Here is a 13,780-nt window from a genome sequence, read left to right on the forward strand (position 1 = left end):
ATTTTTAATTATTATATTTTTTAAAAATTTTTTGAATAAAAAAATAAAATTAATTAAATTTTTATAACTTATTTTAATTTATCATCAAATAAAATACAAAAACATAAAATTTTATATTTTTATTTTAAAGATGAATTTGAGAATCCAGAAGCATAAAATAGTTAATGACATTAACACTTGAGGGGCTTCTATACTAGTTTTGATAGAAATGGGCCCCTTGCCCACAATATTTTTGTAATTCTTTTGTCCCAAAAATGATTTTGAATGAAGGCCCAAGTCTGGAAAGTTCGGATCCAACTTGGTTTTCTCATATTGTATCTCCATCATCTCTTTTCTTGTGATACTTTTTCTAGGTACTATACTACTTACTAGCTAGCTAGGTACTATACTTTTCCTCGTCTGCAATAATTACAAACCAAATTAAGAAAGAGAAAGGTTCATTTCATGTGTATGAAACTAATAAGACACATAATTAATTAAGGACAGAGAGTTAAGGCCAGAAAATTGAAAAGATAAGAATTGTTGAAACTTGAGAAACATATATAATAAAAGGGTTATGCTATGATGCTGAAACAAAATTTTTTTAGTACCTACTGAAATGAGGTGGTAAAAAGAAAATTGAATACATATTGATGTTGTTGTTGTAAGAATAGACACAAACTGTGGAGCAGCACAGTAGTGACAGGAATTGTGTTGGAAGTATTAAGCAATCGTTAATAATTTAATGAAGATAATTTTTTTGTTGGTTTTTGTTGTCATTGGACATTAGATAACTGTCATTCTCTCCTCTAGTTAGAAAATCAAAAATTTTGATTCAAATTTTTAATACACCAAGTAAATCCATCTTTCAATACTTTTCAAGCCTTGTAAAGACTCCTCCAAATAGGAGAGTTCTTGTTCTTAGGACAACTAAAACAATCATATAGAGATGATCGGTATTTGGCATCCAACAATTGAACCCATAACTTGTTTGGCTGCTGAAAAAAAGTTTAAACTAGTTTCTCAAAAAGAGCAATATTCACACAATAAGAATCTCTAATCCCCAAACCTCTATACTTTTTTTGGAGTAACCAGCACCTTCCAACTAACATGATTCAATCCTCTTCCATCAACTTGTCCTTTTCAAAGAAAATTCATCATCATAGATTCCAATTTACTAATGATTCCTTTAGGAAAAATAGAGACATGCATCTAGTATGTGGGAATAGCGGCTGCAACAAAATTAACCAAGCAGGGTCTACCAGTTCGATTTAGTAAACTCCATTTCCAGCTTGCTAGTCTACTCCGAATCTTATCCAAGACACTATTAAAAGCTGAACGGGTCACCCTAGAATGGCTAAGGGTAACTCCAAGATACTTGCCCAAGTCCTAAACAAATTTGGTAGAGGATACCACAGTGAAAACCTCTTTTCTTGTTGCAGAGACATTCTTGGAGTAAAGCGTTTTAGACTTCTCCACATTAATCTTCATCACAGATGCTTTGCAAAAAGTCTTTAAGACCAACATCATATTTTGCACTTGTCTCTTTGTAGCTTTACAGAATAGAAGCAAGTCATCTGCAAACATTAAGTGGGATATTCTTCGTCCTCCTCGAGAAATAACAACTGGATCCCACAAACCCAAATCAACCTGATGACTAATAAAGCATGTCAATCTCTCCATACACAACACAAAAAGATAGGGTGACATAGAATCTCTTTGTCTAAGACCCCAGTTAGGAGTAAAGCCATTCAGACGATTCCCATTCCAAAGAATATATAAGGAGGAAGCAGTGACACAATTCATAATCAAATTAATTGTAGGAATAGGAAAACTAAAGCTCTTAAGGATATGAGCTAAAAACCTCCAATCAACTCTGTCATAAGCTTTCTCCAGATCAATTTTAAAGGCCAGTGTGCCCTTCTTTGATTTAGTCTTCTTTATAAAGTGGAGGATTTCTTGAGCAATAATGATGTTGTCAGGAGTTCCTCGTCCCGGAATAAATCCTCCTTGAAGCGGGCCAACAATCTCTACAAGATGAGGACGGAGCCTATTAACAAGGACCTTCGTGATGATCTTGTAAACTACATTACAGAGACTAATCGGCCTAAAATTTTTCATAGATATCAACCTTTGGAGTAAGAACCAGTAAGGTCTCCATCATTCTCGGATCAAGAGTAACACCGAAAAATGCCTGCTTAACCATCTTCCAAACATCAAGACCAATGATTTCCCAATATTCTTTGAAGAAGAAAGCTTGAAACCCATCAGGACCCAGAACTTTAAAAGAGTTCATGTGAAAAACAGCTGTTTTGACTTCCTCCATAGTAACTGGTGTCGTAAGATTATTGCAAGCTTCCTCATTCAAAGAAGGAAGAGGCACATCACCAAGGCAACCCAAATCAATATCATCTAAACGATAGAATAAGCTTTTATAGAAAGACTCTGCTTCTTGACTCAAAACCTCTGGATCAGTTTCCCACACTCCATCCTTGAGAAAAAGGCCATGAATCTTATTATGCTTTCTTTGCACAAGAGTTTGAATATGAAAGAATCTTGTATTCCTATCCTCGAACCTTACCCTCTGCTCTCTGGACTTTTGGAACCATAGGAGCTCTTCTTGCACTAGAGTATTATTATAATTATTAAGCAAATGTTGCTCTTTCTGACGTAAATAAATGCTATCTACCACTTCCAAACGCTTTTGTAAATAATTAATTTGCTACTCTAATTCACATTTCTTAACAAAAATGTTACCAAATACCTTCGAATTAAACTCTAGTGAATTCTTCTGTACTTCCGAAAGCTTGCCATGAATCCCTCTATTACCAGACTACCATGACTGATTCACAATATCCCTATACCTGGGATGAGTAGCCCAAACAGCAACAAATCGGAAAGGTCGATTTTCTTTAGGCTGAGGACGATCTTTACAACACATCAGAATAGGGCAATGATCAGACTGAAGCCTATTTAAAACTTCTGCATAAGCCTCTGTAAAGATAGATAACCAACAACTATTTATATAGACTCGGTCAAGATTTTTTGCCACATCAACATAATTTTTCACCCTCCTATACCAAGAAAACTGTCTCCCAATAGTCTTCAGATCAAACAAACCACTATCCCCTAATGAAGTAGCAAACATGTCTCTTCTTTGATGAGAAAATTGACAGCCCTTAGATTCATAAGAAAATATGACTTCATTAAAATCACCAAGAACAATCCAAGGTCCTTGAAAAACTATGGATTGTGCAACAAGATAATCCCAAAGGAGAACCCTTTTATTAAATCGAGGACTACCATAAATACCACTACACCTCCAAATTAAATTATCAGATTGAACCTCAACAGTAACACCTTGATCAAAACCATCAATGAACTTATAGCAAACACCCTTCATAGATGATAGAAACCAAATACCCCCTTATGCCCCCTCTGCTTCCACTATACCAACAGAGTGATACCCCAATCTTTCCCAAAACAATTTTAAATGCTGAAAGGGGAGTGAGTTTCAACCACAATAAAAAAAATAGGTCTAAATTTTCTAACAAGTTCTTTACAATGCACCCGGGCTAACTTATTAGAAGCACCCCTAATATTCCAAACAATCAGATTTAAACTATCCATAAATAAAGGGATAGAATAAATAAAAACATAAACTCTAAATAGAATCACCAACCTTAATAGGTGGTTTGTCCTGTGGTACTAGCACACTCTAATCCTCAATAATTATCACCTTCAGACCCCCTAACGCTGCACCTGCCATACTTTCGTCTATTAAAGTTTTCTCCGTTGTGCCACCATTTTTATCAACTGGCGAGTTCTGCAGAGAGGAAGGCCGCGGACTCTTCCGTAGAGAAATTCCACGATGTGTAGGAGTTTTGTGCGATAGAGATGGCGCAATTTCATATTTTTCTCGCTTCCCCATCCTAATGCCAATTAATTTGCCTCCATCACCATGCAAATTGGGCCTTGGAACCCTTCTCGAACCATATTTGTGTTACTTTTCATCTTGGTCCTTCAAACCTAATGGCTGATCCATTGTGAATTTTTCCTTATGTAGCACTTGTTGTCAACCCTCTCCATCATCCATACATGCCTCATTAACATGACCATCAGGCATGTGAGGAGCCAATAATTCTGTAATCGCATCCTTTCCTTTAACAACTCTTAATTTTTCACCCAAATTACGAGAATTCTCACCCAAATCGCGAGCTTTCGATTCAACCTTTTTTTAAATCTCATGATTGTTGTGTGGCACTAGTGTCAGGGTTTTATTATTTTTTCCATCACCAAAAGATTTACTATTGTTTTCTTCCAATGACTCTTAATAATAAAACTAAAAGAAGAATATATATGTATATATATATGATTTAAAAACAACTATAATTCATATTAATAAATTGATTGAAGGCTAAAATTATAAATATGTTCTGAATAAAAATTGGTTATATATCTATTTTATGTTAATGTGTATTAGTCTGTTCACATAATTTAATTTGTATAGCAAAAAAAAAATGCAACTTATAAAAATTATAGGTGTACATCTATAAATGATTTTATGACAATTAAATTGATAGAAGAAGATTTTAGGTTAACTTTAATATTATTTAATAAACCCTTTGAAACAAAATTATTCTCACATAAAAATTAAAAACTCGTTTACTCATTACAATCATTACAATATTAGATTTGACATTTTGAAATATTAGGTTTTAGTAGAAATTTTTTAATTTAAAGGATTGTATATAATAAATGTTAAAGTTTTGGTATTTTTAATTAAAAAAGTTATACAAAATATCTTTATTAATATTTTACTATGTATAATATTATTTAAGGTTTAGAGTTAAGAAATTAGTGTTTATTGTTGATAGAATAGAAAGTGTGATTTATGATTTAGGATTTATGAGTTAGCATTTATGGTTAAAGATTATTTATTTGGTATTTTTTATTTAAATTTGTAGTTTAGAATTTATGATTTAAGATTTGAGCTATAATTTAGAGATTTTGGATTGGAGGTTAATGTTTAGAGTTTGTTGTCGAGAATTTAGGGTTTAGGATTTAACAGTTAGGGTTTATAATTTTTCGAACATATTTTTTTCAATTTGTTTATTATTTTTTATTAATTTTCTTTATTTTATTTTATATTTTTATATATATACTTAAATTATGTGATTTATTTTTTACAATAAAGATAATTTTTAATTAAAAAATTGTGTTTTAAAATTTAATGAATTTGTAAAAAAAGATAAAATAATAGAAAGATTTAAGATATTATTATTATTATTATTATTTTACTGTGATTTATAATTTTAATTCATTATTACTATGATAGCATTATCATGGTCCTATTTGATTTTCATGTACCAAACTATAAATAACTACTACATGCTCTAAATATCATGCCATATCCAAATAATAATAATAATAATAATAATAATAATAATAATAATAATAATAATAATTATTATTATTATTATTATTATTATTATTATTATTATTATTATAACCCAAAATAATTTTTTATTAATGGTTTATTGTCGAATAACTTGATCCAACTACAAAATAAAAACAGCATGTCCATATTCAATGACAACAAAAATCAACAAAAAAGTTATTTTCATTAAACTATTAACAACTATTTAATATTTTTAACACAACTCCTGCCACCATTGTTATTTCATAGTTTGTGTCTGCTCCTGCAACAACAATACCAATACGTATCTAACTCTCCTCGTTACCACCTCATTTCAGTAGATGCTGAAAGAAAATCTTATTTCAATATCATAGCACCGCCATAATAAAATGGCAATACTACTGTGAGAAAGTTTTTTTTTTTCTCACTTGCTGAAATATGTTGGAGAAAGAAAAAAGAGACAGGTCTTACTAGAAATTCAGGTAGTGCAGGTGTTGTGAATCAGCCTGATATTTACTGATGTAAGATTAGATTAGCAGTAATGATGAGATAGTGATAATTAAGTTATTAGATTTTTGGGTGTTGAATCTAATATTTTTTGTTAAGTAATGGGCTTGTGTTGTTATTGAATGAAACATAATAAAAAAATTGAGGAGATAACCAAAAACAAATGAAATGGATAAGGACTCATGTTATTTGGGCCAAGGCGAATAATAATAATAATAATAATAATAATAATAATAATAATAATAATAATAATAATAATAATAATAATAATAATAATAATAATAATAATAATAATAATAATAATAATAATAATAATTTTATTATTTTAGATTTTCTTATCAATAAATATTAGGGTTTTTATTTTTCAAATTAATTCAAAAAAGATTTATAATGCTAAATTTTAATACGATCGAATTTTCGTTATTAAAACAAAATTATAATTTTATATATCAAGATAATATTAAATTTACTGTTAACATGAAAAAAATAATATGATACATGAAAATCATCATACATTGTTTTATGAAAAATTTTCACTTCCTTCTCCTACGAGATGTTAAAATGACACTTTTCTCCTTTTTATTTTATAAATGTACATTTCCCTCCCTTCTAACTTTTAAAAAACCTCATCTTTAATCCATTTTAAACTTTTTGTATTAACTAATGTTAAATTTATCCATTTTTTAAGAAAAATAAATTATTTTTTTTTAAAATATCCATTAGCAAAAATTTTATTTTTTATCATTAAATTTTACTTACCAAAATATCCTTTAATAAATTATTCTTTTATTGATTAAATTGTATTTTTTTAAAATTTAATAATTATATTAATTTTTTTAAAATACCCTTCAATAATTTTTAATTATTAAATTATAATTCTACCAAAATTTTCGTTAATAATTTTTTTATATTTTACTATTAATTTTTCGATATCTATATATATTATTTTAACATTAAATAAAAAATTTTAGTAAGATTATTTTTTAATATCAATATATATTAATTGTTATATATATTAATAGTAGTAAGATTTTTTTGTTAACAATTTTTTTTTATTATTAATTTTTTGAAATTTATATATATTATTTTAACATTAAATAAAAAATTTTAGTAAGATTATTTTTTAATATCAATATATATTAATTGTTATATATATATTAACAGAAGTAAAATTTTTTATTTAATGTTAAAATAATATATATTGATATAAAAAAATTAATAATAAAATATAAAAATAATTGTTAACAAAAATTTTGATAAAATTATAATTTAATAATTAAAAAATTATTGAAGGATAGGTATCTTAGAATAAAATAATTTAATTATTAATTTTTTTAAAAGTATTTTAATAAAAATACAATTTAATCAATAAAAAATAATTTATTAAAGGGTATTTTGGTAAGCAAAATTTAATGATAAATTAAAAAATAAATTTTTTGTTAATGGGTATTTTTTCAAAAAATAATTTATTTTTTTTTAAAATAGATAAAGTTAATATTAGTTAACACAAAAAATTTAAAATGGATTAAAGAGAAGGTTTTTTTAAAATTAGAAGGGAGGAAAATGTACATTTAAAATAGAAGAGAGGAGAGTGTCATTTTAGCATCTTGCAGGGAAGGAGAGTGGAATTTTCTCTTGTTTTATTATTAGCTACACCCAAAAACATAATATTAAATGTGAAAAACTAATATTTAATCTATTTTCAACATAAAAAAATTATTATACAAATAAAAATTATAAAATACTTTTAAATGGTACTCTTTAAATTTTGAATGATTTAAAATTTTTAATATTTAAATCAAAACTAAACATTGCAGCCATTTCTTTTTTAATGTAATAGAAAATAATTTTTTATCTTATTTTTAACCTTATGTTAATTGATTAAGGAGTCAATAAAATATAAAATAATCCTAAGTTAAATAGATAAAAAATTAACCAATTTCTTAAAGATGATAAAGAAAAATATAATTACTTAAAAATTAGTTTAAAATAGTAAAATTTCAAAAAATTACAACTTATAATTCTTTATCAATCTACAATAATACAATTACACTAATCCTTGTTTAATATTTTTTCTAATATAAAATATTAATTTAGAAACTAATAAAACATAAAAGAATAATAAAGTACATAGATTTAAAAAATACCTAATTTCCATGAGTCCAATATGCATGTTTACTTTGAAATAGAAAAATAATGGATGGTGAAAATTGGAATAACACATGGTAATATGGTATTGTACCTAGTAGTGAGGGATTTAAACCGGTGGATTTATTTTAACACTTAACCATGATCAACTTCTGAACTTCATACACTGATTACAACCTTAATCATTACTAGCTTTTGTTAACACCTAAACCCTCAGAACTTTAAATACCCAGCAACTACTAATCACATGCACTTCCACTCAATCAACTCCTATTTAACACATTTCCGTTTAAATTAGACTAAACATGCATGTGTACCTAATGTTCATGTTCTCCATACATTATCGACTTATCAGTTGTCCTACCTGAAATTCTGCAACCACTGCAGCAGAACAGCTTTTGTCGTGTACCCCCATTATCAATACGTGTAGCAACGGCCATGAGACATAGTGGATGGAAAGCAAGAGCAAAGCTTGAAGTAGCAGCGTACCGTACCGTACATAGTGGGCTAGTGGCATTGTATGCATCTCCTGTGTCCCTCCAAATGCAGAAAATTGGCTACCTCAACTCACAGCAGACAACCTCAGACGACAAAGTCTGCTACTGTGTACATACACAACATTAAACGACAAATTTCAACAATTTTGTTGTATCTTCATGTTATTCTTATTAAGTTAAATTAAACCTGCAGATATATAGCAGCAATAATAATGATTCTCATTCTTCAACTTCCAAGGTGTGTGCCGCCTGGCCTTGGGAATCAACGTAACTCCCTAATCAAGTGGATTTCATTTATTTTCCACTAACAATGTACGGCTAATTATTAATGCATTTACACACGAATTTTATTGTTGCTTCGGCAGGGACAAAAAAGGAATAAACTTGGATAAAGTGGGAAATTATATTTGGGATTAGGAATTTACTGGGGGTAAATTTGTCAGCACACAAAATTTGACTATACCCAAACTCATTCAACTATATATATTTTCCGCATATTTTCACTTACTCACTCAGTCACTCTTCTCTTTTCTTCTCTCGTTGCTTATGGAGTTCTTTAATAACGAACTCGATTCTTTCTCTAACGACATCGACAAGTAAGTCATCATTGTTTTCTGTTACAAACATGCTTCGTGCTTTCAAGAAACCGCTTTTCTACTGACCATGTTGTTGTGCTTTTAATTTGCAGAATAATGGAGATTTCACCTATGGATGATTTCGACGATTGGGCGCCATTGTTAACCTACAAAAGCACGCAGAAGCTTTTCCTGAACGACTTGCCAGAAGTGGATAACGACTTTGACGACCTTCCACCTCTGGACGATTTCAAGAAAGAGCGCGAGGAAGAGGATCAAGAACACAAGCAGTTACTACAACTTGCTCCGATTAGTACGATTAAGAACAAGAAGAGTGAGTTGGAATACGATGAGATCAAGAAGCACTTCGATTTGCCAATCACAGAAGCTGCTAGCAAGATGAACATTGGTTTGACATTGTTGAAGAGAAGGTGCAGAGAACTCAGCATCAAGCGTTGGCCTCATAGGAAAATCAAGAGCTTGCATTTACTCATACAAACTCTCAAGGTATATATGCTTGTAATTAAGTTTTGGCGCTTCATATCATTTACCAAATCTCAATGATTATTTTACTTTGAATGTAGGAGATAGGTTTGGACAATGAAGTTGAAATGTTGGAGCAAGAAATAAACATGTTGAAGCAAGTTCCAGGGACGGAAATCACACAAGAGACCAAGAAACTAAGGCAGGCTTATTTTAAAGCCAATTACAAAAGGAGGAAACTTTTGGCCTCTAACTGTTCTTCATCATCATCATCATCATCACTTAGCTAAGCTACTAATCTTTCTATGTTCATATTCCATCTGATCAAAGCAACAGTTATTAGATATTAACATAGTTTAACTGTTTAGTGCTTGCATTGTTGCAATGGTTGTATTTTGGTTAGAAGATGCGAGGATGTTTCCTCCTCTCCTTCACTAACACGTCTCCGTTGCTATGTTGATCACGTTATTACCAAATATATGTGCAGAACCTGCAAAAGCTCAGTGAGCTAAATCAAGAAAGTAGAAACAATCAACTTTACTTGGTCAATGGCGTCAATGCATAATCTGGTTGGTTCATAATAAGTAAAGTATGAAACATGCTATTTTCATCGAGCGGGAGCGAATTGGGAGAGTAAAAATTGGACCTTTAAGAAGTAAGCTTACAGATTCCGTATTAGTGGTGGAAAATGATGCTGTACCATTATTTATGGTATTTGGAAATTGGAAATTTTTCCTAAGAAATATACTGAATTAAAAACCAGAAATTATTTTTAATATGGAAAGAGAGATGGTGTTTTGGTTGAATATTGATATTTGAAGTGTATTCCAATAGTATGGAAATCATTCAACACGCTCCCCACGTGTTGGCTAAGAAGCTGCCACGTGTTCAACACGCCCCCACGTGTTGGCCAGAATGCTGCCACGTGTCCACCACGCCCCCCACGTGTTGGCTTTCCACCCAAAAAATTCACCCATTTGTAATTACACCAAATACCTCCATTTTCAACAAAAACACCAATATTTTTTCCATACCAAAAAAAATTAGCCATTAAAAACATTCAATTCAATGCCTGATTGAAAGTTTAATATAATTTTTTTTGTGACTTATTTAATAATATAATTATGAATAGAATGACTAACATGCATAGAGATATTGTAAATTAAGTTAGACAAATATATTATTATTATTATTATTATTATTATTATTATTATTATTATTGAATAAATTAAAAAAATTAATTAATAAACATTGTTAATTTTGCATCTAACTTTATCTATTATGCAAAATTTCTGTTTATATGATTTATTTCTTATTATATCTAGATTAGATCTCATTAATAATTCTTCTTATAGATAAATTTTTTTTATTAATTGTATTTTAAATTTTCAATTATATGTCAGAACTAATTTTTTTTACCTAAAGTTAATGTAAAAAAAAAATATATTCACATCATGTTATCTAGACTCTAGAGTCATTATAATAAGATTTTTGGCCAATAACATATTATTAATAATCTCTTCTAAAAGTTTAAGTTGTATAAATATAATTAGATAATTTTAATAAGAATAATACTACATATTAAAATTTTTTTAATCAACTTTAATTAAGTTAGTATAACATAATAAAAATAAATTATGACTAGCATTATTTTTAGTTTTATTGTTTAATTTGATTAAACTTGATTCATAAAAAAAGTTGGATATATAATATTACTTTTTTTTAAATTAATAAAATTATATAATAGTCTTAGATGAACATTAATAAATTTTATTTATTAAATTATATATATAAATAATGTATATAAAAATATGACTATTGAAGTAGATAATTTAGTATTTTTACTTGAATGCTTAAAGAATATTTTATCATTTTGTAGTAAAATTGAAATTTTAGCCTTTTTAAAACTCAAATTAAAATTATAATGTATAATATAATCAAACATGATTAAATCTGCAAAAATTTTAAGTAGGGTTTTATAATTATTTTAATTTAAATTAAGTAAAATAAGGAATGAAATAATAATAAATAATAGTAAATAATGAATTAATAATTAATTTTGTTTTGAAACAAAATACTAATTATAAGAAGAAAACTAATCCTTTAAGGGCTTGTTTGGGTGAGCTTTTAAAAAAAGATATTTTTTTGAGTTATCTTTTTTTAAAAGGTCTTATAGAGAAGTAAAAGTAATTTTATGTTTGGATATCTCATGTAAAAAGGTCTTTTTATCTATTAATTATGTTTGGGTATAACAGTATAAATGTACTTTTTTGTTCATTTATTACATGAAAAACATCTTTTTTTTTTAAGGAAAAAAGATCTTTTAAAAAAAGATGTAAATTACAGCTTCTCAAAAAAGATCTTTTTTTTATTTTACTAGTGCTTTTACTTTTACTACTAGAAATTTGCTAAACACGTTAAAAAATAAAAAAAGATTTTTTTCATTGAAAAAAGATCTTTTTTTAATAAAATAATGGCGCCCAAACATGCACTAAGAATCTTAATTAAAAGTCGCTATACCCGTTTGGATAGATTCATAAGTGACTTTAATTTTTTTAACTTTTAACTTATAAAAAAGTGTAGTATTAATATCTGGTACAATTTTCAAAACAAAATTGCAACTTTCTAAAAAGTTATTTTGATGCTTAAGGAGAAGTTAAAAAAATGACTTATCTCATAATAAAATTTTTTTTATCACTTTTCTCTTAAAATAAGTATTTTTAGAATTAAAAAATCAAACACAAAATAACATATTTATAAGCTACTTTTAATATAAATATTTATTATTTAAACTATTTCTTCAAAAGTAATTTAATTAAGTTGTTTACCCAAACTGAGCCAATATATTGGCTAAATAGATAAATATATAACAACCAAGGAATAATAATCATATTCGAATAAAATTAACAATTTTTTATTTAAAAAATTTAAATATATGCCTTTAAATTACGGCTTAAAATACAGTTTTTTATTTTAATTTTTTAGGATTATTTTTGTTAGGCCTATAATCTGCCCTAATATTATTATTATTGTCGTAACATTGACAATAAGGACAATGATAATAAGTTAATAACATTAATAATTATAATAAGAAGAATAATAGTAATAATAATTTTAATAATAATAATAATAATAGACAAAAAAAAAAAAAAGAAGTTGCAAGAAGGATATATCCAAATTTGTCCCATTTACTAAATTTTACTATTTGCAAACTGGCCCTTAAACTTTTGACTATTTTTATTTATTTCTTGGTCCATCAAGATCCAGATTATACTTTCTTCTCCTAAGAAAGCTCCTTCATCGTGTAGCATGTAAATTTATGTTTGATGCATCATCAAGCATAAGAATCTTAGTAAACATATGTGGCATTATAATGTTTAAGATAAAGTATAGTATATAGTTTGTATACCCTTTCATTATTTAGTATAGCACAGAAACAGTTTCCGGTATGTTATAAATTTAGTGTCAAATATATTGTTTTCACTTTTCACATCGTCAAAAATCGATACTTTAGATGGAATTAAAATAATAAATTAAATACGTAATATAATTTAAATCATGAAAACTAATGGAAATTTTAGAATTTATTCACTTCTACAATATTATGATACCAAAATTAGGTGAGGTTATATAATTCAACCAGAGATAAAGACTTGCATGCAACAATGTGTATTAGACCTTCATGTCAACAAACTTATATATACTAACTAGTGTATCTAGATTCTTTTGAATTTAAGTTTTTAATATTATAGAAAAAAAATATTTTTTTATATATTATAGAATTTAGCTATTTTATACCCACCACACTTTGAGATTAATAATAAAAAGTTTTAATTTTTTTTATATATTTAATGCATTAGAAATATTTAAAAAATAATTTTTCATTAATTTTAATAAAATATTTTTTATGGTATTCTTAAAATATACTTTTAAAAAATATGCTGACAAAATCTTATATTACATTATAACAAAAAGTATTTTAGGAAAAAAATTAAATATCAGTCCTTTTTTATATTCTTATTATATATACCGAATAGATATGAGTAATGTTTGTCAAAAAATAGAGCATGTCCATGAAAATGCAAAATTTACATTATTGACACTAATGAAATACTAAATATTTTACTAAAATCACTACAAGAAAAAGCGTGTTTATCGACGGCAAAAATCGA

General features: G+C 27.4%; 1 protein-coding gene across 1 annotated transcript; it reads left to right on the forward strand.

Annotated features, from left to right (window-relative positions):
• The first annotated feature begins 9,135 nt into the window (after positions 1-9,135).
• LOC112766050 (protein RKD4-like) lies at positions 9,136-10,157 on the forward strand. Its single transcript, XM_072222275.1, has 2 exons — positions 9,136-9,632; positions 9,710-10,157. The coding sequence occupies exons 1-2, from the start codon at positions 9,243-9,245 to the stop codon at positions 9,896-9,898; spliced, it is 579 nt and encodes a 192-aa protein (XP_072078376.1). The 5' UTR covers positions 9,136-9,242; the 3' UTR covers positions 9,899-10,157.
• Positions 10,158-13,780: the final 3,623 nt, after the last annotated feature.

Source organism: Arachis hypogaea, chromosome 17 (assembly GCF_003086295.3).
Source record: "Arachis hypogaea cultivar Tifrunner chromosome 17, arahy.Tifrunner.gnm2.J5K5, whole genome shotgun sequence".
Taxonomy (NCBI): Eukaryota; Viridiplantae; Streptophyta; class Magnoliopsida; order Fabales; family Fabaceae; genus Arachis; species Arachis hypogaea.

Bases quoted from the DNA above. Each gene is read 5' to 3' on its own strand.
- LOC112766050 (XM_072222275.1), top strand. From the start codon at position 9,243: ATGGAGATTTCACCTATGGATGATTTCGACGATTGGGCGCCATTGTTA. The intron at 9,633-9,709 runs GTATATATGCTT...CTTTGAATGTAG, and splicing joins TACTCATACAAACTCTCAAG to GAGATAGGTTTGGACAATGA.